We start from the raw sequence: 22,439 nt of genomic DNA, 5'->3' as shown, positions 1-22,439 counted from the left end.
TAACTATAGCAACACACTCCTAGATGATGATGATATATATATATATATATATATATATATATATATATATATATATATATATATATATATATATATATAATATAATCTCCACCAGAGTCAAAGAGATGTCAACAAATTCCTTTCTAATCAATTTTCTGCTTGGCAAAAAGTACAGTATATCGAAGTTGATAAGAAAGCCAACGAGCCTATTGAAATCACAATACAGATGCAGTTCCAGCCTATTGTATTAGGGATTACAGTGAGTAATACAAAGAAACTAGACACACTGATGTTTGTCAATGCTTTCTTGCTATGTAGTTCACAGAGGTCATTGTCACACATGTAAACCTAGAGCATTTTAAAGTACCATAGAATCCATCTAGGTTGCATCAGCCACTGATGTTTAGCAGTAATCCTGGGATAATCCTGAATCGGTGGTTGATGCAATCTAGGTGGGTAGAGGAATACAAGTTTTACTTTCAAACATTTAGTGTTGTGTGTGTGAATGTGTTTCAAAGAGAAATTATTCTGTATGAAAATGTTATCACCTGCAATGGATTTCATTCCAGATGACGGGGTCTCTATGCCATAGGGCAAAGGTTATCCTGATTCAGTTAAGAATAGCTGATCAAGTTGAGAATGCGTCAACAGATTACTTGACCTCAATCCAATCTAGCATGCCTTGGCTCTTCTTGGAGCATGCATTCGTAAGAGGAAGCCAAGCAGTGAGAAGGGACTTCGTGGGTCAACAGTCATGTCTCGGAAGACTTGGGACCTCAGAAAAGGAGTGACTATATTTTAATGGATATTAAAAAGAACACAGCTGCCATTGTAACAAGTAAGGTGTTACAGCAAAATGCGTTTTTGTGTTTTCTTTTGTTTTTAGATCAGATTTGATTATAGAAAATTTGAATATTTTGCTTTGCAGTGAGCTTCTTTTTGAACCTGATGTGAAAATCTATAAACCAATTGTAACAAAAGACAAAGAAAATTGGGAACAATCTTGCAGGTATACCGCCCACATTTTTTTTATTCTTCTGTTTTTCTGCAAATGAAAAACTGGAGGTTTATTCTGTATTCAGAATTGTTTTTCTTTTAGTTTCGTTCCTTTAAGCTTTAACTTGAAAAAATTGAGCAAACTGCTGAGTCTGTGCTTTTGTTTAATCAGTTTGAATTACCTTCCAACGGCTGGCCAGAAAGTATCCAATTCACCAATCGAAAGTGACGATCCAGAAAATGGGTGTCCGGGTGTGCTCTGTGACTAGCGCTGTTTCTCAGGCTTTGCTGTTTCGCCTGCAAGTTACTAAAAAGTTTATACTCATTGTGGTTGCAGATAAATCCAAATTCAATAATGTCATAACATTTCAACAACAATCTTACAAAGCGTCTTTTATAGCTTGGTCATACAAAGTGTTGGTCATACAAAGAGAAACAGTTTCGTGGTGGATTAAAAGAAAAACATTTATCTGCCCAACGGGTGATCAATAACGTTGGGGATCAATGATTTCAGAAAGCTTGTTACAATAAATGATTAACTTGATTGACAAAAAAAAAAAAAAACACTCCTGGGTAAAAAGAAGTCTGTAAACTTGATCAATTACAAGCGATTATTGTGCTTTTCAATTACAAGATGCAGTATCAGACTCACCACAGCTAGTTTATTTAAAGCTGCAGTGTCCCACAACCATTGAAACAGGCTCTGTATATCTACAGTATGAGAAAATAAAACTTGTATTCATAGCCAGCTGCTCTTAAGAACAGAAGAAAATTTACAAATGAGAGGAGGCCGGCCGGCTCATCAGTATTATTATTATTTATTTCTTAGTGCTGGTCCAGTTCCTAGTAGCTGATTGAGCTTTGTCAGGGCAGGTCTTTAAGTATCCCAGTGTTTCAGCATCAACATCGTGGCTATGTAACCCATTCCATACCATCACTAGTCTCTGTGTAAAGAAGCATCTCCTACCCTCAGTCCTCAGACTGCTACCACTTCATTTCCAATTGTCTTCTAGTCCTGGTTTTGGTGCTAGGGTTGGTTTTGTCGGCTCCCTTCAAGATTTTAAAGACCAGTCAATTCCCCCTCAATTCTTCTTTGTTCTAGGCTAAATCAGTTTAGCCCCTCAATCTATCATTGCTCCTTCCTTGAGGCCCTGGGATTAGTATGGTTGCTCTTGGTAATGTGGTGCACTTCAGTTCTAGGGGCTTGCCATAGACATGCCAAATCAGCCAGGGTGTCTTTATAGAAGTAATTAGAAGTAACTAGTGATCTGCCACTTTCTGATGAAGTTTATTTTTATTCTGCTGGCAATACACTGCAGTACACTAGGTGGTGCTGGTGATTACAAAGACACAGGCTGATCTAGCCTAGATTACACATGTCTATGACTGGTTCTTCACGGAGCACACCTTTCCAGCAGAAAGAAGGTTGTTTCTGATGGGTCTCTCAGACACCCAAACATGCCAGTGCTGTTCAGGAGATGATATAGACAGCTATGTGCATGCACTGTGGTACTGTCCAGTAACAGAAACATTTTGGAGGAAGTACATCCCTGCTTCACCTGCACTATGTTTACTAGGATACCTTTCATGCTTTGACATGAAATGTCAACTATCCCTTACAGTTGCTTAAATATAATGTTTGATCAAGCATCTATGAAGAGGCTCACAGCAAGATTACAGGATAAATAGAATGCATTTATTGAAATATGGGACCCCTTCTTTTCATATATTGCTCAGGAGTTTTAAAGCTTTTTATTTATTTATTTATTTATTTATTTTTGTATATCAGGCATTTGCTAGTACATTTCCACATGCATATTCGTGTTTATGTTTTTATATGCATGTGCAAATGTTTGTGCAATTTTGTGTAAACGTAGAACCCTGTGGTTTGTTTTCCCATATTCCCATTTTTTCACGTAATAATATTATCACTATAAGCTCTAATCCCCTGTAATAAGGCTTCCTGTGGAGTGGGTGGGTTTTGTTGGAGGGTTTTGTCTGTCTTATGTCTTTTTATTATTAATAAAAATAAATAAATGAAAAGCTCAAATGTTGAAAAACGAGGACCTCTAAGTATCTGAAAAATGTAACGGTGCTGTAAAAGCTTTATAAATATGACCCATAGTATCCTGAAATGTTGTGACAAAAAAATAAATAAAATGTTGGTAGAAGTTTTGGAATCCAATTTAAATAGTTTCATTCCCTGTGGTTACAGCCCCCCTTCTCTCCTTCCCTCTCTCCATTCCACAAGGGAAAACAGTTGTCTAGGGACAAAGCTGTGAATAAATAATGAATCCAGGCAGAAGAAGCCAAGAACTGTGTTCATGAGGGTTTTTTAAAGGGATTAAACACAGGCACTGAGAGTTAGGGGAGGAGGAGGGCAGGGGTTACATTTGAAAACTATTCTTAACATAATAAAATAACAAATATAAAAATAAAAAAACTTTAACTTCATGAGAAACTACAAGCGAGGCACAACAGCTTTTGAAGGTTTAAGAAGAAAAAAAAGACTCCCCCTGTCTGCTTTTCTGAGATGGTACATTCCATTTAAAGAGTGCCTGTCATGTTTCAATGCTCTGTGTCCTTTGCAAAGCGGTTGCTGCTGGAGCTTGCTGCTGCTAAGCACTCTGTATTGTTCCTTTAGCGCTGCACTGTCCACACATGTACTAGCACACAAGTAAACAGGCGCTGCTCTTTACTACACAAATACATGGACACATAAGAAAAAAGGAGTCCAAAAGCAGGAAATATATCCAGCCCGGTACACCTGACACCATGTCACCCTCTGTGGTTTTCCTCCTCAGGCCAAAATCCTTAAAATGATGGATGACAACAAACAGCTGGCTCTAAGGATCGATGGGGCAATCCAGTCTGCCAGTCAGGAGGTGACGAACCTACGATCTGAACTGACAGCTACCAGCAGGAGACTGGCTGAAATAAGCGCCTCTGAGCCCACCACTATCATGGAGAACAATCAACACAACACCCAAGGTGAGGGAGAGGTTTTTTTTTCCTTCTGTTTTTTTTTTTTAATGCAAAGTTATATTTCAAAGTGTTCTGTGTGTGTTTGTGAGGAGGTTCAGGAATCTGGGTAAGGGATCAAGCTAGAGAAGAATACAGTGGGATGTTAAGTCTTTTTTTCTTAGTTCCTTCAGGGTGTTGCTTAGCAAGTATACCCTTTTTTGAGGATGAGCTTAGAGAGTGAAGTCAGTGAAGCTCACTACTTTTATTTCTGTTATTTGAGTTTTACTTGTTTTAGCTCATGCAGAGTGAACTGCAGTACAGAGCTCGTGGTGTGTGTGTGTGTGTGTGTGTGTGTGTGTGTGTGTGTGTGTGTGTGCTTTGCTTGTTTTAAAGACAAGGGATTTGAGGGTCCAATAAACAGGTTTAATTTAATTAATTAATTTTTTTAACTAAAATCCTTCTGGCTACCTAAACTGTAATCTCCGGCTCCTGTCTCTCTCTATTTTAATTGCGTTGAATTATTAATGAAATGTAAGAATGTGAAAGTCCATGTCTGCCCATGCATTTGAATGAATGTTGCCTCTTGTCTTGCTGTGCCGGGTAAAAAGAAAGCAAGGTGGTTTGTGAATCATTTTCAGTTGCTTTGCTGAGCACAGCAGCCCTGCCGAGGCTGGTATATGGAAAGGAAACTTATTAGGAAAACTCATCTGCTTGTGTTATTTTATAAGGATGGGATTGACAAGCTTTGCTAAGCCTTGAATCCTTGATCTCCCAGCCTGGGAAACGATGAATGCCAGATTATCTAGGAGTACCGGATACGAAGTGGTTAATGCTTGCTTTTGCATTGCATGGGGGAATCTGTGAGTGTGAAGGTTAACTCTTTGTGTGCTGGGGAGCTTTCCTTCTCATTCAAACAGGTATCCCAATACCTCAGCTCAAATGTTGATACATAAAATGACCCACCTAAACTAAAAGTCCAGTTTCTATTCTGAGAAGTTTTATGTCCTACGTTTCCAGTGTCCACCAGTAATTAGTAGTAAGCAGTAAGCTATATATTTTACCAGTGTTGGTTTGAACATTCTTTTAAATAGCCTTTTATTTGAAGTTTTTTTAAAGCACAATTACTTAGCATGTTCTATCCGGCAAGCGTACCGTCAGAGGTATAGCTCTGCAGACGAGACATGCAAGTCTCTCTCTTTTGTGGTTTTGTAGGTCTCCCGGTGCCACTACAAAACATGGTTTCTGCCTTACAAGCACACATGTGAGCATAAATGAATACAGATACAGTAACCAGGTGTAGAGAAAGTATATTCTTACCATAACTCTTAACTTGTCAAGCTGCATTACACCGCTGTCCTGTTCTATATATTTGCCTGTGCCTGATGAAAATAAATAACCTTGTTTCAGAACTGCAATATGATTTTTGAAGAAATGTATCAGATATAGACCAAGCTTTTGTCACAGTGGGGTAATAGTACATATACTGTGTACCATTCTAAAGGTTAAGGTTGTAATTTAAAATGAAAAAGAATTGCTTCTGGTGCGTTATGACAGTTACAAGATACTCAGGCCCACCAGCATTTTCCCTTTTACAGTGTTGTATGCTTCTTATAGAGATGTCAATCCAGCTTTCTCCTGGTGGCACTGAATCATGTTTTGTTTGATTTGTTTTTTCCTTTTCTCTGTAACCTAGAAAGCCACTAAAGTATGAGCCTGGCTGTCGGCAGACATGAATAGAACGTCACTTTGCTGAAGTCTTTAAAACTCGGCTTGTATATTTGTCTACAAGGGTTTGACCACAAAATTGCAGCACCTGCCATAACACTGTCAACAGGGTGTACGGCCCTGGCCACCATGTCTGACTGGAACTGAATGGATGTGAGGAGTCTGAAAGGTGTGCACATAGTTCTGGAAGAATAATTGACCACGCCGCAATGATCACTGATCTTAATTCCTTCTGAAAGGTAGAACATACCTTCTTATGAAACAGAGTGCTATGGAAACACCTGTTAGCCAAGCTCCTGGTATCCATCTGCTGTCTTGTATATCATGAATTGCAGCAAGGATATGCAACTTGTATCCAGTATGCTACAGAATTATGATGATAGTGCTACTTGCATAACAATCAGTTATGTTATGGAAACCTATATTTAAGTGTGTGCTACATAGTGTAGGTTGTCTTCATCTTTGTCCATTCCGTGTCTGTATGTACAGCTATGGCCAAAAGGTTTGCATCACATATAATTTTAGGATTAAGACATGTAATAAAAACAATTACAAACTATATGAACATAATTTAGATATTTTATTTAACATCGTGGAATCAAAGAAACTACAAAATGATATCGCAAGTGTCTACCGGAAGCCATAATAGTAGTACAGTATTTCATGATAGATTTTGAAATGTCCCATTTTTCCATTTTTGTCAGTTTTTGGAAAACTACAAAGCGGTATGCAATTCAATATGTTAACGTAATGCAACTGATATTTCAGCCCTGCCAGTTCTTATCAGCCCCAAGTTGTGAGATTATCGGCGGCGGCGTTCGCGGCTCGTTTATAAAGCATACTCGCAATGCATTTGCGTCCTTTAGATAATGTTTAACAGTTGTTCTCAAAGACATGCACAAAAAAGCTTCATTTCTGCAGTGGATTTGTTATCCAATATGACCCTCCATCCATTCAGCAGTTTGTACTTTCTACAAACCGTCACAGGGGAGGCTGTTTGTAAAATGCACTTTACTGTCGCCTGGCGTTCGTAGTATCCTGAATAAATAGGTAAGCTGGAATACCAATAGGCTTCTCCAGCCGTACATTCTGAATGAGCGAGGGTTCGTGCAGACACACCATTCATTTTCTGCTGACCTTGTGTTCATTTTAGTGACGATCCTGTTGAGTTTATTTCACTCCTTCAGGCCCCCTCTTTCTGCACATTCATTTTCATACTGATTTGATTTTGTCTCTCAAGTGCCTTTATTTTCTCATAAGGAGAGACAACCACAGATTTCATCTATACTATACTGCTTTTTTTAAAATTATCATTTAGCCCTTTTGTGCGTTTTGAAGTTACTATTTTAAAAGGATAGTTTCAAAGATTAAAACCCATTCAAACGTTTTTTTTTTTTTTTTGGTGAAATGTTCATTTCTCCCCTCATCATTGCTTTACTGAAACTGTGGGACAGGTGAATAACCAAGTTCAGTGTATTCTCTAAAAAAGGATATGGAGGGGAGATCTTTTCTACAGTTGTACGGAGATACTTCTATGCTTTTAATAATATACTGCATGGCTGCTAATGCATTAAAATAGCAAGTGACTCAGGTCAGGGGAGGAGAGAGACAGAAAAACAAACCTTAAATAGACTATGAGCATTTTTTTCCTAAGTACCTTCTCTGCGGATAACCGTTCTTGTCATGCTGGATAACTGAATGCAGCTGAGCTCTCGCACACATCTCATCTTCTACCGAGCTTAACTTGAGAAGTCCTGAGAAGTCAATGTGAAAGCTGAGATAAGGAACCCAGCTACAAGGTGTGCCAACAAGGCTTTTTTTATGTTCACAGAGTTTCTTTTGAGTCTCTTGGATTTAAAGAAGAGGAAAAAAAAACACATTCCTATCGCCCATATCAGAACTGGCCATCTGTTTAATCCTGCTTAAAGTACATTATTGTATAGTACAGAGCCTGGGAAATTGTAAAGTCTCTGTCTTGGAGCAGCTTTTATCAGTCATAGGATTACATGTTAAGCAATGGAAATTCCTGTCTATACAGGAGAAGTAAAGATGATCATGAAGTGATTTAGATCTTAGTGACCTTTTCTCTTGAATCTCTAAGACATTCTAGAGGTGTGTGACCCTGGAAGGGAATCTGCATCCAGAATAGAGAACACAAGATCAGCTGCATAACTGATTAAGACAGTTTTACTTTGAGAATTGTTTAGTCACTCCTAGGCTAAAACACACCAAGCCTTAAATTGTATCCGTCCTACTACTACACCCCCAGGCATCACAGTACAGGGTGATTGAATTGAATACTTTTTGAGTAAGTATACAGAAAGTATGCACAATTCAGGCATCGCCTATATAAAGTTTACCGAATTAAAGGAAAGAAAACTAATGGCTGGTTGCCAACATGTTTGCCCATTTAAGGAATGTCTAATACTTTAAGCTATTTGCCCTCCTGTACAATTTAATCTGGAGTTCATTGCTTTCTAATGTGATCTCAATGCATGAGCGCTTGGAGCTGGGATCTGCATGTCTAAAACCTCTACAGCTTTCCTGCTGCTCTCTGAGAATGATACTGATCTAGTCCAATGTCTCTTGGAGAGAAAGCATTATTACAGACGGTGGCATTAGGTCAGTTCGGATATATATGCACACATGCTGTGGAGCAGCTAGTTGAGGCAATAAAACACATGCTGAAGCCCATATCACATGGTTAATTAGCAACGCCACTACCTAGTGATATGATGCTTAATGAATCAGGCCTCGCTCACAGCGTTATATCTGCTCCTAGTTGTTCATAGTTTACCATGTCATATGTGCATATGAGCTTCATTTTTCTAAATTGAATGATTGTGTTACCCATGGCTTGTTTGTAGATGAATGTATGTTTTGTGCCAGTACCAATATTCAGCACTATTAGATAAACCACGACATGTGTGCATAAACCGAAGCCAAAATAATTGATGCCAGTCCTGTTAGTATCCCCCATCGGGGTTAAAATCCCCTTAAAGGGGAGGCGGTGGTATGTGTGTGTGTGCGTATGTATGTCACACTTCACACATTTAATTTTGAGTTTACAGTCGTGGCACAGGATGTATGTTACTGACATATAATTAATATGAGAAGTCTTTATTGTGAATCTGGGATGATGGAAGCTGGGTTGAAGGTAGAGTTCTTGTCTGTGCTGCTTTTTTGCTGTAGTCTATTACATATAGTAAGTCACGCCAGTTCTGCATTTGAATTCCACTTCCATGGGCTGAATCAGCCAGTCGAAACGCCTTAGAAGTGCTGTTTTAAATGCAATAAAATGTGAACCATCCAGCCAATTCAAAAAGCAAACAGCAGCAGAATCCGGAGAGACAGGCAGCAAGTAGGGGTTGCATTTGTAATATTGTTTATGCGTACTTTCGGACATGTACTGCTGTTGACTCCTCTGATAGGCAAACACTCTACTTTCTCTAGACATTTGGATTTCCTTCTCATGAAAGGTGATGGACAGCCGTGTTGGCTACAGTTAGGCATGGTGCTGTTGACTGCAATGAGAGCTTCTTCTCCCATACTCTACCCCTGCCTGTCATGCACTCCTGGCCCTCTCTGAAGCAGAGGCTGCCAGTTCTGCTGAATTGTGGGGGGTTTGTTTTGTGAGGTGCACTCCAATGGGGGCAAGGTTGAGACCTTGAAACTCATTTCATGTGCAACCTAATTTGAGACTAGTACATTGCCCCTTTAACGCTAATATTTATGCAGAAACATTATTGAAGTAAAACTGAAGTAACTTCAGAACAATAGATTTCTGTACAGAGTTGATCGGTTTGACTATAAAAGACTCGTTGTTGTGAAAGCCTCAGGAGGACAAGCTTAAAAACGGAAAGCCACACTACTTCAGGGTTCTGACCCGACCCGTTCGCACCCACTGGCACCAATTGCCTGCAGAAATGGAGGACCGAAATGGGCGCGTTGTATCAGCGGCTGTGCTGCTCCTTGGCCTTTCTGCTTGGTGAGTTTTATACCGTTGTCCAAGACCTGAAAACCCTGCTGATGTCAATAGCACGTTATCGAATATCACTCTGCTGAGACAGGCTTTGAACCTGCAGGTGTCCGTGTGTGTTTTCTCCTAGGCCGGGCACTTCCTGCCATCACTGGATTATTCTCATTCCAACTGATAGCGCTGCCAGGTGGGCGAGGAGTTCTCCTTGCAGGCTCATACATTGTTGAATGTGTATCCGGTTAAAAGCAACAGCCTGGTAGAGCCTCTGAGTGATTTTAAACAGAAATTGAAAATGCTTAATTTGTCACAGCTCTGTAGAAAAGCATTTTGTTTACGTGCATATAGTATCAGTGTAGTGTGAAGCAAGCAGACATACATTCATCTGCTACCACAGAGGACTGTATTTAATCAATTGTATATGCATCTGTTTTAGAGCCAAAGCAACTTACCCAGGAGTTTGCCAGGGATATTAATTTGGTTGGTTTGTCAGCTCAAATACTGTTGTTTTGACTGAATATTCTTTTGGTGTGTCTTTCTTGCCAGCTATCACAAGATGCATCTATAATAGTATGGATCTATCTTTATTCACCCACTGGCCTAATTATCCCTAGCACTGGTGAGTTTGAGACAAGCTGGGGCCCATAACCAGCAGAGGTTACTATGAAAAAAATACACAGGGCTTTAAATATTTCATGGGCTGATAAACTCACAACAAGGAGCCTGGCTTCCACACATTCTGGTTTACAGGGATGTGGGTACATGTACTCCTGCAGTCGTAGTTCACTCCTGTTGTTAAGTTTTATTATTATTTTTTGAGGGTATTAGAGCCTAGTCCTTTGTTTTATTTAATACTTCACAGTTGGATAGTCATATGCTATAAAAAAGAACCTAAAGCAGTACCAGTCCAGACTCTGCTATAATATTGCACACCTTTATTTGATACATGCTATACAAAACATACTCGGTTGCAAATCTTGAGTTATGCTTTCCTCTGTCGATACATGCTGCTATCTGACACCATAAAGACAAAGACAAAATAGCATAGCCTAGTGGATTAGCCGCTGTGCCACCCTGTCCATGAGACCAAGTTAAAAAGACACTTTGTTGGAAGGTATGACAGGATAAGCCTGTCAGATTTTCAAAATGAATTAAAGAGGAAAAGAAAATGTGTAAATTATCACTGCGTGGCTACGGGTACTGCCGGACACGCTGTACATATTGTCTTATTCACAAATGCATGTTTCAATCATTTTTAAAATAGTGATGGCTTTACTGATTTGGTTACAAATATACCCAATACATTAAAGTTTAACCTTTAACTGTGTTTAATCATACGTGTTGAGGAAATCAAACGGAAATGAATACTGCTAATGCCTAGCTCGTAACCTTTTGAAGCCTTTGCTCGAACTGCTATTCGTAATGTGACTTGCCTGCCGAAACAGGTTATGCCGCCAACTATTTTGAAGCACCAGATGGCTCTAAAGCCAATCGCACAGATGCTTGGAGATCAGTCGCATAATATTTGTTTCATTGGGATTAATTGCCAGTTTACAGCAGGGCCCAGTCATGCAGAAAAAAAACAGTAATGAGCAAAGTTAATTATGAAAATACTTCTGAAAAAACTATTAAAATAAGTGAATATGTATAGAAGCGACTGCAACTCTGCAGGGCATCAACTTGCAACATATTAAAAGATTCTGAGCAGGTCGAGGACACCCATGTCGTTTTTTATATACAGTGCTCTCGTTTATAAGAATCACATCTGTCCTAAGAGATTGCATCTCTTGAGATTTCTCTAAGACATTGTATCTATTGTGATTTCTCTAAGAGATTGCATCTATTAGATGTCTTTAAGAAATTGTATCTATTGAGATTTCTCTAAGAGATTGCATCTATTAGATGTCTTTAAGAGATTGCATCTATTAGATGTCTTTAAGAGATTGTATCTATTAAGATTTCTCTAAGAGATTGCATCTATTAGATGTCTTTAAGAGATTGCATCTATGAGATGTCTTTAAGAGATTGCATCTATGAGATGTCTTTAAGAGATTGCATCTATCAGATGTCTTTAAGAGATTGCATCTTTGAGATTTCTCTAAGAGATTGCATCTATCAGATGTCTTTAAGATATTGCATCTATTAGATGTCTTTAAGAGATTGTATCTATTGAGATTTCTCTAAGAGATTGCATCTATAAGATGTCTTTAAGAGATTGCATCTATTAGATGTCTTTAAGAGATTGTATCTATTAAGATTTCTCTAAGAGATTGCATCTATCAGATGTCTTTAAGAGATTGTATCTATTAAGATTTCTCTAAGAGATTGCATCTATCAGATGTCTTTAAGAGATTGCATCTATTAGATGTGTGGCGGAGTGTCCCGCCCCTATTTATTATTATTTGTATTTTTGTTTGCGGCGCGGGTAAAAGCGTCTTTTATTATTATTTAAAAACCCCGTGAGGATGCATGGCTGATCAGCTACTGATTACTTAAATAGCTGACAGTCATGCATCCTTACCAAACGCGTGCAGACTCTGGCCGGGGGATAATAAGATAATTACCAACTAGTTAATCCCTCGGCCAGAGTATATAAACCTGCAGCTCTCTGCACTTGATGTTGGGGTGTTGGAGTAGAGAGTACGGGGAGCGGAGAGAAGAGAGAAGGAATAATATTTAAAAAACAATTGCTAATACGTGCTGGATAATCCAGCACGGCACTTACTTGTTTGTTTATTTATTCGTTTGGCCCTCGTGCCCTTTTGTTTGTATTTTGTTTAAATCTGTTGTTTGTTTGTTATTAAATACGCTGAGTGCTTTTGCACTCGGTTTCACCCGCCCATCCACTGTTTTGGAGTCAGTTACTTCCTGGTCCGTGACGTCATCCACCACACCACTGCGAGCCAGACTGTCACATATGGTGTCCTGCGTGGGACAAAACAAACGCCTCCAATAGCCGGACCAGGAAAGAAAAGCTCGTTTTTTTTGTTCGTTTTTTTTTTCAAAGTGTTTTTGTGTGTTTTTTGGGGAAAAAAAAAAAAAAAAAAAAAAAAAAAATATATGGGAAGAAGCGGACGGAGGAAGCAGCAGCTACAGCAGCGTGGGGCCGGTCGCAGGTCCCACTGTAGCTCAACCATGCTGGACGTCTGCCCCACCTGCTTGAAAGGTGAGGAGTGGTGCTTCGCTGTTGGGGAAGTGGGTCACATAGCACCCGACCAACCCCCTCCATGGCAGGAGAAAGAGGAGCCAGAGCGTCCAGTGAGGGAGGACCTGCATCCTCCAAAGAGGACGAATGCACTCTCCTCTGAGGGAGTCTGGGACTGGCTGGTGGAGCCGGGGAGGGATTATGAGGAAGCCCTCCCTGCAGTGATCAACCTCCTGTGGGCAAGAGATGGGGAGCGCTGGGAGGCCTGGGAACAACAACACCACCCAGCTTCCCTCCCAGACATCGCAGCCATGGTGTTCAACTACCTGGCTGCGGATATGGGAGAGACCCTGCTGCTGCCATCTCCAGCACAAAAGGGAGAGGAGCCATCGCTGCCGTCTCCAGCGCCAGAGGGAGAGGAGCCATCGCTGCCGTCTCCAGCGCCAGAGGGAGAGGAGCCATCGCTGCCGTCTCCAGCGCCAGAGGGAGAGGAGCCATCGCTGCCGTCTCCAGCGCCAGAGGGAGAGGAGCCATCGCTGCCGTCTCCAGCGCCAGAGGGAGAGGAGCCATCGCTGCCGTCTCCAGCGCCAGAGGGAGAGGAGCCATCGCTACCGTCTCCAGCATCAGAGGGAGAGGAGCCATCGCTGCCGTCTCCAGCGCCAGAGGGAGAGGAGCCATCGCTGCCGTCTCCAGCGCCAGAGGGAGAGGAGCCATCGCTGCCGTCTCCAGCGCCAGAGGGAGAGGAGCCATCGCTGCCGTCTCCAGCGCCAGAGGGAGAGGAGCCATCGCTGCCGTCTCCAGCGCCAGAGGGAGAGGAGCCATCGCTGCCGTCTCCAGCGCCAGAGGGAGAGGAGCCATCGCTGCCGTCTCCAGCGCCAGAGGGAGAGGAGCCATCGCTGCCGTCTCCAGCGCCAGAGGGAGAGGAGCCATCGCTGCCGTCTCCAGCGCCAGAGGGAGAGGAGCCATCGCTACCGTCTCCAGCATCAGAGGGAGAGGAGCCATCGCTACCATCTCCACCAGCAGAGGGAGAATGCCTGCTGGTTTCGCCTCCACAGCCTGGGGAGGAGCCCGAACGTCCTACGCCCGAGTGGGAGGAGCCCGAACGTCCTACGCCCGAGTGGGAGGAGCCCGAACGTCCTACGCCCGAGTGGGAGGAGCCCGAACGTCCTACGCCCGAGTGGGAGGAGCCCGAACGTCCTACGCCCGAGTGGGAGGAGCCCGAACGTCCTACGCCCGAGTGGGAGGAGTCGGTGCGTCCACAGCCCAAGAGGGAGGAGTCGGCGCGTCCACAGCCCAAAGAGGGGGGAGTCGGTGCGTCCATAGCCCAAGAGGTGGAAGTCTGCGCTTCCACAGCCTTAGGACCCAAGCTGCAGTCCCAAGAGCCAGAAGGGGAGGAGTTACAGGCTCAACCCCCTGAATTTTTCTGGGGGGGAGAAGGGCAGGATGCTGGTGTTCCCCAGCAGCCTCTATTTATGCTGCTGAAGGGAGCACGGCACACACCAGCCCAGCCGCCACAGCAGAGGGAGCCAGCACCACCACAGCCTCCCTCTGAGTGGCCAGCATCCGCCCCATCGCCTCTGCCTCCACCACCACCAGGAGCAGAGCAGCAGGAGCTGCCTCTGTCTCCACCACCACCAGGAGCAGAGCAGCAGGAGCTGCTTCTGTCTCCACCATCACCAGGAGCAGAGCAGCAAGAGCTGCCTCTGCCTCCGCCACCTCCACCAGCAGAGGGTGAATGCCTGCTGGTTCCACATCCACCGTCGTGGGAGGACTGCTTGCCCCTCCCACCTCCACCAGCAGAGGGTGAATGCCTGCTGGTTCCGCCTCCACCGTCGTGGGAGGACTGCTTGCCCCTCCCACCTCCACCAGCAGAGGGTGAATGCCTGCTGGTTCTGCCTCAACCGTCGTGGGAGGACTGCTTGCCCCTCCCACCTCCACCAGCAGAGGGTGAATACCTGCTGGTTCCGCCTCAGCCGCCGTGGGAGGACTGCTTGCCACTCCCAGCTCCACCAGCAGAGGGTAAATACCTGCTGGTTCCGTCTCAGCCGCTGTGGGAGGACTGCTTTCCCCTCCCACCATCGCCATTGCCTGGGGATGGCTGTTCTGCATCGCCTGGGGCTGCCTTTTGTTCTCCACAGGACACAGGGTACGAGGGAGAAGTGGAGCTCCCGCTGCCGCCTCCATGGCCAGGGGCTCCCCTCCCGAGTTCGCCTCCCGAGGGTCCGCTGCTGCTGCCGTCGCCTTCCGAGGGTCCGCTGCTGCTGCCGTCGCCTTCCGAGGGTCCGCTGCTGCTGCCGTCGCCTTCCGAGGGTCCGCTGCTGCTGCCGTCGCCTTCCGAGGGTCCGCTGCTGCTGCCGTCGCCTTCCGAGGGTCCGCTGCTGCTGCCGTCGCCTGGGGTCGCCAGGGATCCTGCTTCGCCTGGGGTCGTCGAGGGTCCGGCTTTGCCTGGGGTCGCCAGGGATCCTGCTTCGCCTGGGGTCGTCGAGGGTCCGGCTTCACCTGGGGTCGCCAGGGATCCTGCTTCGCCTGGGGTCGCTACACGATGGCCGGAGCTCCATGAAAGGGAGCTGCCAGAAATGAAGAAAGGGGGGGAGGTCAGGAGACCAGCTCCCCCAGCCGCACTTTCGCGGCTGGAGATCATGTGGTCGGAGCCCCACGGAGGGGAACTGCCGGCCATGAAGAAGGGGGGAGAGGTCAGGAGACCAGCTCCCCCAGCCGCACTTTCGCGGCAGGATAGAGTGTGGCGGGCGCCCCGGAAGAGGGAGCTGCCGGCCACGAAGAATGGGGGGGTGCCAGAGATTCCACCATGGCCACCCCCCAGAAGTAACTTGCTTCCCCCTCTTCCGGGACTTTAAGACTGAGGGGGGAGGTGGCCGTTGGGGCCATGTGTGCTGCGCACAAGGGGGGGCATGTGTGGCGGAGTGTCCCGCCCCTATTTATTATTATTTGTATTTTTGTTTGCGGCGCGGGTAAAAGCGTCTTTTATTATTATTTAAAAACCCCGTGAGGATGCATGGCTGATCAGCTACTGATTACTTAAATAGCTGACAGTCATGCATCCTTACCAAACGCGTGCAGACTCTGGCCGGGGGATAATAAGATAATTACCAACTAGTTAATCCCTCGGCCAGAGTATATAAACCTGCAGCTCTCTGCACTTGATGTTGGGGTGTTGGAGTAGAGAGTACGGGGAGCGGAGAGAAGAGAGAAGGAATAATATTTAAAAAACAATTGCTAATACGTGCTGGATAATCCAGCACGGCACTTACTTGTTTGTTTATTTATTCGTTTGGCCCTCGTGCCCTTTTGTTTGTATTTTGTTTAAATCTGTTGTTTGTTTGTTATTAAATACGCTGAGTGCTTTTGCACTCGGTTTCACCCGCCCATCCACTGTTTTGGAGTCAGTTACTTCCTGGTCCGTGACGTCATCCACCACACCACTGCGAGCCAGACTGTCACAGATGTCTTTGAGATTGCATCTTTCAGATGTCTTTAAGAGATTGCATCTATGAGATGTCTGAGAGATTGCATCTATCAGATGTCTAAGAGATTGCATCTATTGAGATTTCTCTAAGAGATTGCATCTATCAGATGTCTTTAAGAGATTGCATCTATCAGATGTCTTTAAGAGATTGCATCTATCAGATGTCTTTAAGAGATTGCATCTATTGCAATAATCATTGCAGTTGGTTTCTAAATTGCATTCTAGAATTGTCAGTAAAACAAAGATTCGATCGGGGCTGAGTTGCTTGGGAACACAGCTTTCAGATAAGGAAAGATTGACCAAGGTGTGGATTAAAGGAGAAATAGCTATGGCACGTGGGATTAGCAGTTTGGTAGGCGCAGGATCAAGGGCACAATGATTAAGAATTGTGTCTAAATGTATCCATCAATGGCATAGAAAACGTTGTTCATCAAAAAACGGAAGATCTAATCTGCTCACCCTTGATAGTAAAGTAGTGCAAAAAAGATTCACATGCCTCAGCTCATGGTGTTATGGAAGAAATTTGAGAAGAGATTTAAAAAACCATTGATGACCTTGCAATCTCTTAGATACGTGACATCATTATTATTATTATTTATTTCTTAGCAGACGCCCTTATCCAGGGTGACTTACAGTTGTTACAAGATATCACATTATTTTTACATACAATTACCCATTTATACAGTTGGGTTTCTCCTGGAGCAGTCTAGGTAAAGTACCTTGCTCAAGGGTACAGCAGCAGTGTCCCCCACCTGGGACTGAACCCACGACCCTCTGGTCAAGATTCCAGAGCCCTAACCACTACTCCACACTGCTGCCATAATCAGGCATGGCGCCTTTTGGCAGCAGCATAGATTTTTTAATGTTGCGTTCACATTTGTTTATAGACAGTTCATTTGTAGTTTTCTGGCTGGATAAATGGTCTTTACCTGAGTCTGGAATTCATATATATATATATATATATATATATATATATATATATATATATATATATATATATATATATATAATATCTATATCTGTCTATCTATCTATCTATCTATCTATCTATCTATCTATATATATATATATATATATATATATATATATAGATAGATAGATAGATAGATAGATAGATAGATAGATAGATAGATAGATAGATAGATAGATGGATAGAAACAGCATGGGAGAATGAGTTCTTATCGGAAAAGTACCTTACATTTCAGTAACATTGGAAGTCTGCTGATAAAATAAATTAAACATGGAGGCTGTACTACTGCTGAGTGTACTGTACTGTCAACGTAGTTAATAAAAAACCTTCAGTTACTACTGCTGTCAGTTGATTACACTCCACAGGCTCTAAATCACAGTGTAGCATCAGTGAAAAAACAATCCATATTTCTCTGTGCAGGATTGGCTTTGATCAATCTCCCTGTCGATTTTGTCTTTACTCTGAGTCTGCTACAATCACTGACCTTGGCTTTTAGGATGCGTTTGGGAGCTTTCAAAGGGTTAACGCGGTGTTGGGTTTCTAGTCACCTGTCTCGTTGCTTTGAAATATATTTTTGTAAGCTGTGAGAACTGCCAGGGGATTATTTATAATAGTGTTCTGGGGAGTCTTGGTTTAAGCAGTCTTTCTCATGGGCTGCTGTGTAGCAACTGTGCAGTAAGGTTAACTGCAAGGTAAGTAATTATAGGATTTAATTAAATACAATCGGCATTTTGACCAAAATTAAAGGAGACTTTTGCTTTTAATGAGAACATTTTGCAACATTTTCATAAAATCTTTTAGAGAACAGCTTTAGGGACATTTGCTATGTGTTTTGCTCCTGTGAAAAGCAATAGAAAATGTGCATGAAATCTATTGGCCAAAAATAACCATTTTCATACACTACAAAAGTTCCCATACACTCCAGAATGTATAAATGACCGGATCAAAAAGATGACATGCAAAGGAAACCAATGCATGAATAACATCTGAAACACTCTTTACAGAAAAGTGGTTCTGCTTTGTTTAGAATGTACCAGGTTTATTTTACCGCACAGAGATTTCTTTACAGTAATTTGGTATAAAAAAAAATCAGAAATGCACCTATTCAGAATGAAAGAATACTTCAGTGTTGTATTTCAAAGCATATTCTAACATGAAAATTCCATGTTCATCCCATCACAGTTTATTATGTATTTAAAAAAAAAAGGATTATCTGCTGTTGGAGCTCCTATTTCTTTAGAAATGTGATGATGCCCGTGCTCTAGTTTCATATAAATGTCAGCTCTGTGGTGATTATCCAAAAGGATATTAAAAAAACTGCAGTGCACCAGCTTTGGAAGCCTGGTGTAGATTGTCCAGGTGGTGTCTTCACTCCCTTGGCATGCAGAGTGCCATCAGGTGCTAAGGAACCAGAACCAAGGCCCTGAGTTCAGTGCAGCGTGTCAAAGCAGTATGGGGCGATGTGTGAAGTGGTTAAAAACACGAAGATCGATGCCAATGGAGTGCATTACTTTTGAAAGCTCAGCAAATGAGATCAAACTAGAATAGCATCCGCTTTCAAAGCAGTAAGAACACACTCCAGATATTTACCTTCATTGAGAATTGAGTTTCATTTATAAGCAGATCAACGGAACCAAAGTTTGTGTAATATAATTAGGGTTTGAATTTTTGAGATTTCATTTTTAGTTTAGTTCGGGGGGGGGGGGGGGGGGTCAGGTTTTATTATTATTTGTCAAAATCGGTTATTTTCGGCTATTAAAAATAAACACCACTCAAACGCATACATTTTCAGTTTCTATAATAAATAGACCAGTGGTTCACTGATACATATAGGAAGGTTAACTTACTGTGTTGAAGTGGGGGATGTCAACATTAGGATTTCAGCAATGTAGAACTCTGGATGCATTTTGAATCTGAGAATTGTGAGAAGTAACAGATTTCGTTTTAGCCCCATTACCACGCTACAGTTCATGTGTTTTGTTTTTTTTTCTGCCCACCCCATTGTATTTACAATAACGTTTTTCGGTTCATCACTGAATAAAACTGTAACACCATAAAAACTAATGGCAACGACATGTTGGGTTTGTGCTCGTAAAGCCTGTTGCTAAGCAAATGATGCATTGACGTTTCCAGCGTGTTGTGTAGTTCCACAGATTTGAGGATTGGTCAGTAGCAATGTCTTTGCACACTGCCCGCCTTCTGAAAGCCGTTTTCTTTATGTATAAAAGAGTAGCGCATGATTGACATCATTTAAAATATATTGCCAAAATCCAGCTTTATCCGTTTAAAAAAAAAAAAACTACGTCCAGTGGTTTACAAAAGCGCCTTGTTCTAGCAGACAAGCAAGTTTCTACTAACATTCGATTTTATGTTTTGTTTAGGCTACACAGTTGATGAAGTTGATGTGTAGCAATTACATGGGAGTCTCCCATTTTTTGTCTGTAATGTAAAAATGCTAGGGGCACCAAGGGGCATGTTTCTTTGTCCTTGACTCAGCACAGCTTTTATATAAGGGAAATCGCTCACTAAAATTTCAAGCAAGATTTTTTTTTTTTTTTTGGTTATGGGAAAACTGCCAAGATTGCTGACAGACAGGAGGTAAAAACCAAGATCCCTTGCAAATCCCCATTGGGTGATTTGTTCTACCGTCCAGGTTTCATGTTAATACAACAAATAGTCCTGAGATGCAGCGATACCCCAACATCAATCAAGACAGCAAGCTTTCTGGCCTTCTCACCTCAAAACCTCTTTTATCAGAAAAGTGACTTGTATTGTTTTGATCTTCCTCAGCTGCTTTTGCATCGGTGCCTTTGCTGGCGTCTCTTTGTTGTGCAGGTGGATTCATAGTGTTGTACCTGGCTATACCTCTGGGGCTATAGGTTACAATAACTTGTATTACAAACACCCTAGGGGACTCTTGACTTAACTTCCTATCCAAATAGGTCTGTCCTGTTTTTCCCGTTACCACAATTGCTTCCGAACGGATGAATGGATTTCCTTGACAGCGATTGCTTATTACTCTTGATTAGAGTATATGTAATCAATCCCTCGAAATTTAGGAAACAACAAAATGCTGCTGTTTTCAAAATGTCTACTGTTGCCATCTGCCATGTTTTATTGCTTCATAATGCATAGTTTTGACCTTGTATATATATTATTTAACTGCAGTGTTAGATCTTAATACATTTACCTACCAAAACATAGCCAGTGGTTGGTTTTCTGTGTTCCTCCATTGGTATCTCCTCTTCCATGTAACTCGTATTTGGTCGTCACCAGTCTACTATGGAAGATGGATTTATTCAGACAGAAAGTTAATGATGGTCTAAATCAAAATAGGCCAGTGGTTCTGGAACTTTTCTCTGGGTCAGTAGCAAGGTCCACAAGGTCAGAAGAGAGACCAGGCCAATGGATTGATTGGGTTAGAGTTAATTATGCAGGTCAGATTTTGAATGGATGAATTGATCAGCTTAATGTGTTCAGCTGCCATTTGTCAAATGATTTGGCAAATGGCAGCTGGACTCGTTAAAGCTGGTCAATGATTGATTGCTTTTGAGTCCTTTTGAGGAAAAGCCTAAACAAAAGACTAATGGTGTCAAGATGACGCTGCTAATGAGGCACTTGTGAATATGGTACTCCCTGAAAGATAAGGGACAATAGTAAAGTACTGCAGTCTGTATCCCATTGTTGAGATCGCCAAACTCATTTTACTGTGTAAAGAATTGTCACCTGCTCTGACCTGCATAATTCTAACCCAATCAATTCCATGGCCTGGCCTCTCTTCTGACCTTGTGGACCTCGCTACTGACTCAGAGAAAGTTCCAGAACCACTGGCCTGTTTTGATTTAGCCCATCGTAAACTTTCTGTCTGAATCCATGATTGACTGCTGATGACCAAATAAGAGTTTACATTGGAAGTGGAGATGCCAATGGGGAGATGCAGAAACCCAACCAGCTTGCTGGATTTGAACTCCAGGGGTGAAAGGCATGCAAGGTTACTTGGTACTGTATACTTCTGCATTTCTTTAACCATTTCAGTTTAACACAAACAGCATGTTTTGGGGGGCAGAGATGTTTTGTGGATGACATTAATAAACACATAGTAGCACGAGTATGGCTGTTCTGTTCTGAATAGCAAAAAGCATCAGGGAGAAATAGGAAGCTGTCCACACTGCTAAAACTGGAATGCCAACCTAACCCTAACTCTAACCCTAATTGACGAACAAGAGGTGGCCCTTTGGCCCATCAGTGCTCATCCAGTTCCTAGTAGCTGATTGATCCCACAACTTTGTCAAGTTGGGTCTTAGGATCCGAAGCATCAGCATCAACAACGTGGCTTGGTAATCCATTCCATACCCTCACCACACTCTGTGTAAAGAAACTTCACTCACCCTCTGCCCTAAGTCTGTCTCCACTTACTTTCCAACTGTGTCCTTTGGTCCTGGTTTCTGTGCTGAGTTTAAAGTACTGGCTAGGATTATGTTAAAGATTTTGAAAATGCTCTTATCCTCCTGTGTTCTAGGCAATGCAGTACTGTAAATGAACACCAAGAGACATTGCATCCTTTAAATGGCTTAATTACAGTGGCAAAGTGTATTGTCCCTTGTACATTACCAGTGGAAAAAAGTGCTACACCCAATTCCAGTGCGACGCAATCTCTGAACCATTGGCACTCGCCAACAATTTTACTAATTAGCTGGCCAATTTGAGCGGTTCTGTAGAAGACAGAGCTCATGGCATCTTTTATAAATGAACAGCACAACAAGCATTTAAGTCATGGGTGGTTCTATACAGATAATCCTCCTGTTAAACTTTTCCAGCATCAATTCCATCACCAACAGTGTATCATCACTGTTTCTGAGGTAAAGTATTTCTGTTTCTCTTGGACTTGTTTAAGAACAGAGACTGGTTTGAGTGGTACTGAAATTACACCTAAACATGCACTCATCCATGTATGTGGCCTGAAAAAACAATTTATATCCACATTGGAAATAGCAATGGGTGTTTATAAATTAAGCAAGGTATATTTATGCCATGAACTGAAAATATGTACAATGTAGAGAATACTAGTTGGCATTATAACACTACAAATAAAAATAAAACAACCATAATGAATCCCTACCAGGTCCCTGAGGTGGAATAACAGCATTACACACTTCCTGCCATTTGATACATCTTCTAG

General features: G+C 42.5%; 1 protein-coding gene across 2 annotated transcripts in view; it reads left to right on the top strand.

Moving 5' to 3' along the window:
* Nucleotides 1-22,439, top strand: part of LOC131696661 (kazrin-like) — a 312,029-nt gene that overhangs the window by 116,545 nt on the left and 173,045 nt on the right. For both annotated transcript variants that reach the window (XM_058993390.1, XM_058993389.1), the window contains exon 3: nt 3,801-3,987. In XM_058993390.1, the coding sequence (XP_058849373.1) occupies nt 3,801-3,987 (187 nt within the window). The remainder of the gene's footprint in view (nt 1-3,800; nt 3,988-22,439) is intronic.

Source organism: Acipenser ruthenus, chromosome 20 (genome assembly GCF_902713425.1).
Source record: "Acipenser ruthenus chromosome 20, fAciRut3.2 maternal haplotype, whole genome shotgun sequence".
In the NCBI taxonomy this organism is placed as follows: domain Eukaryota; kingdom Metazoa; phylum Chordata; class Actinopteri; order Acipenseriformes; family Acipenseridae; genus Acipenser; species Acipenser ruthenus.
This window is presented reverse-complemented; position numbering and strand designations above follow the sequence as displayed.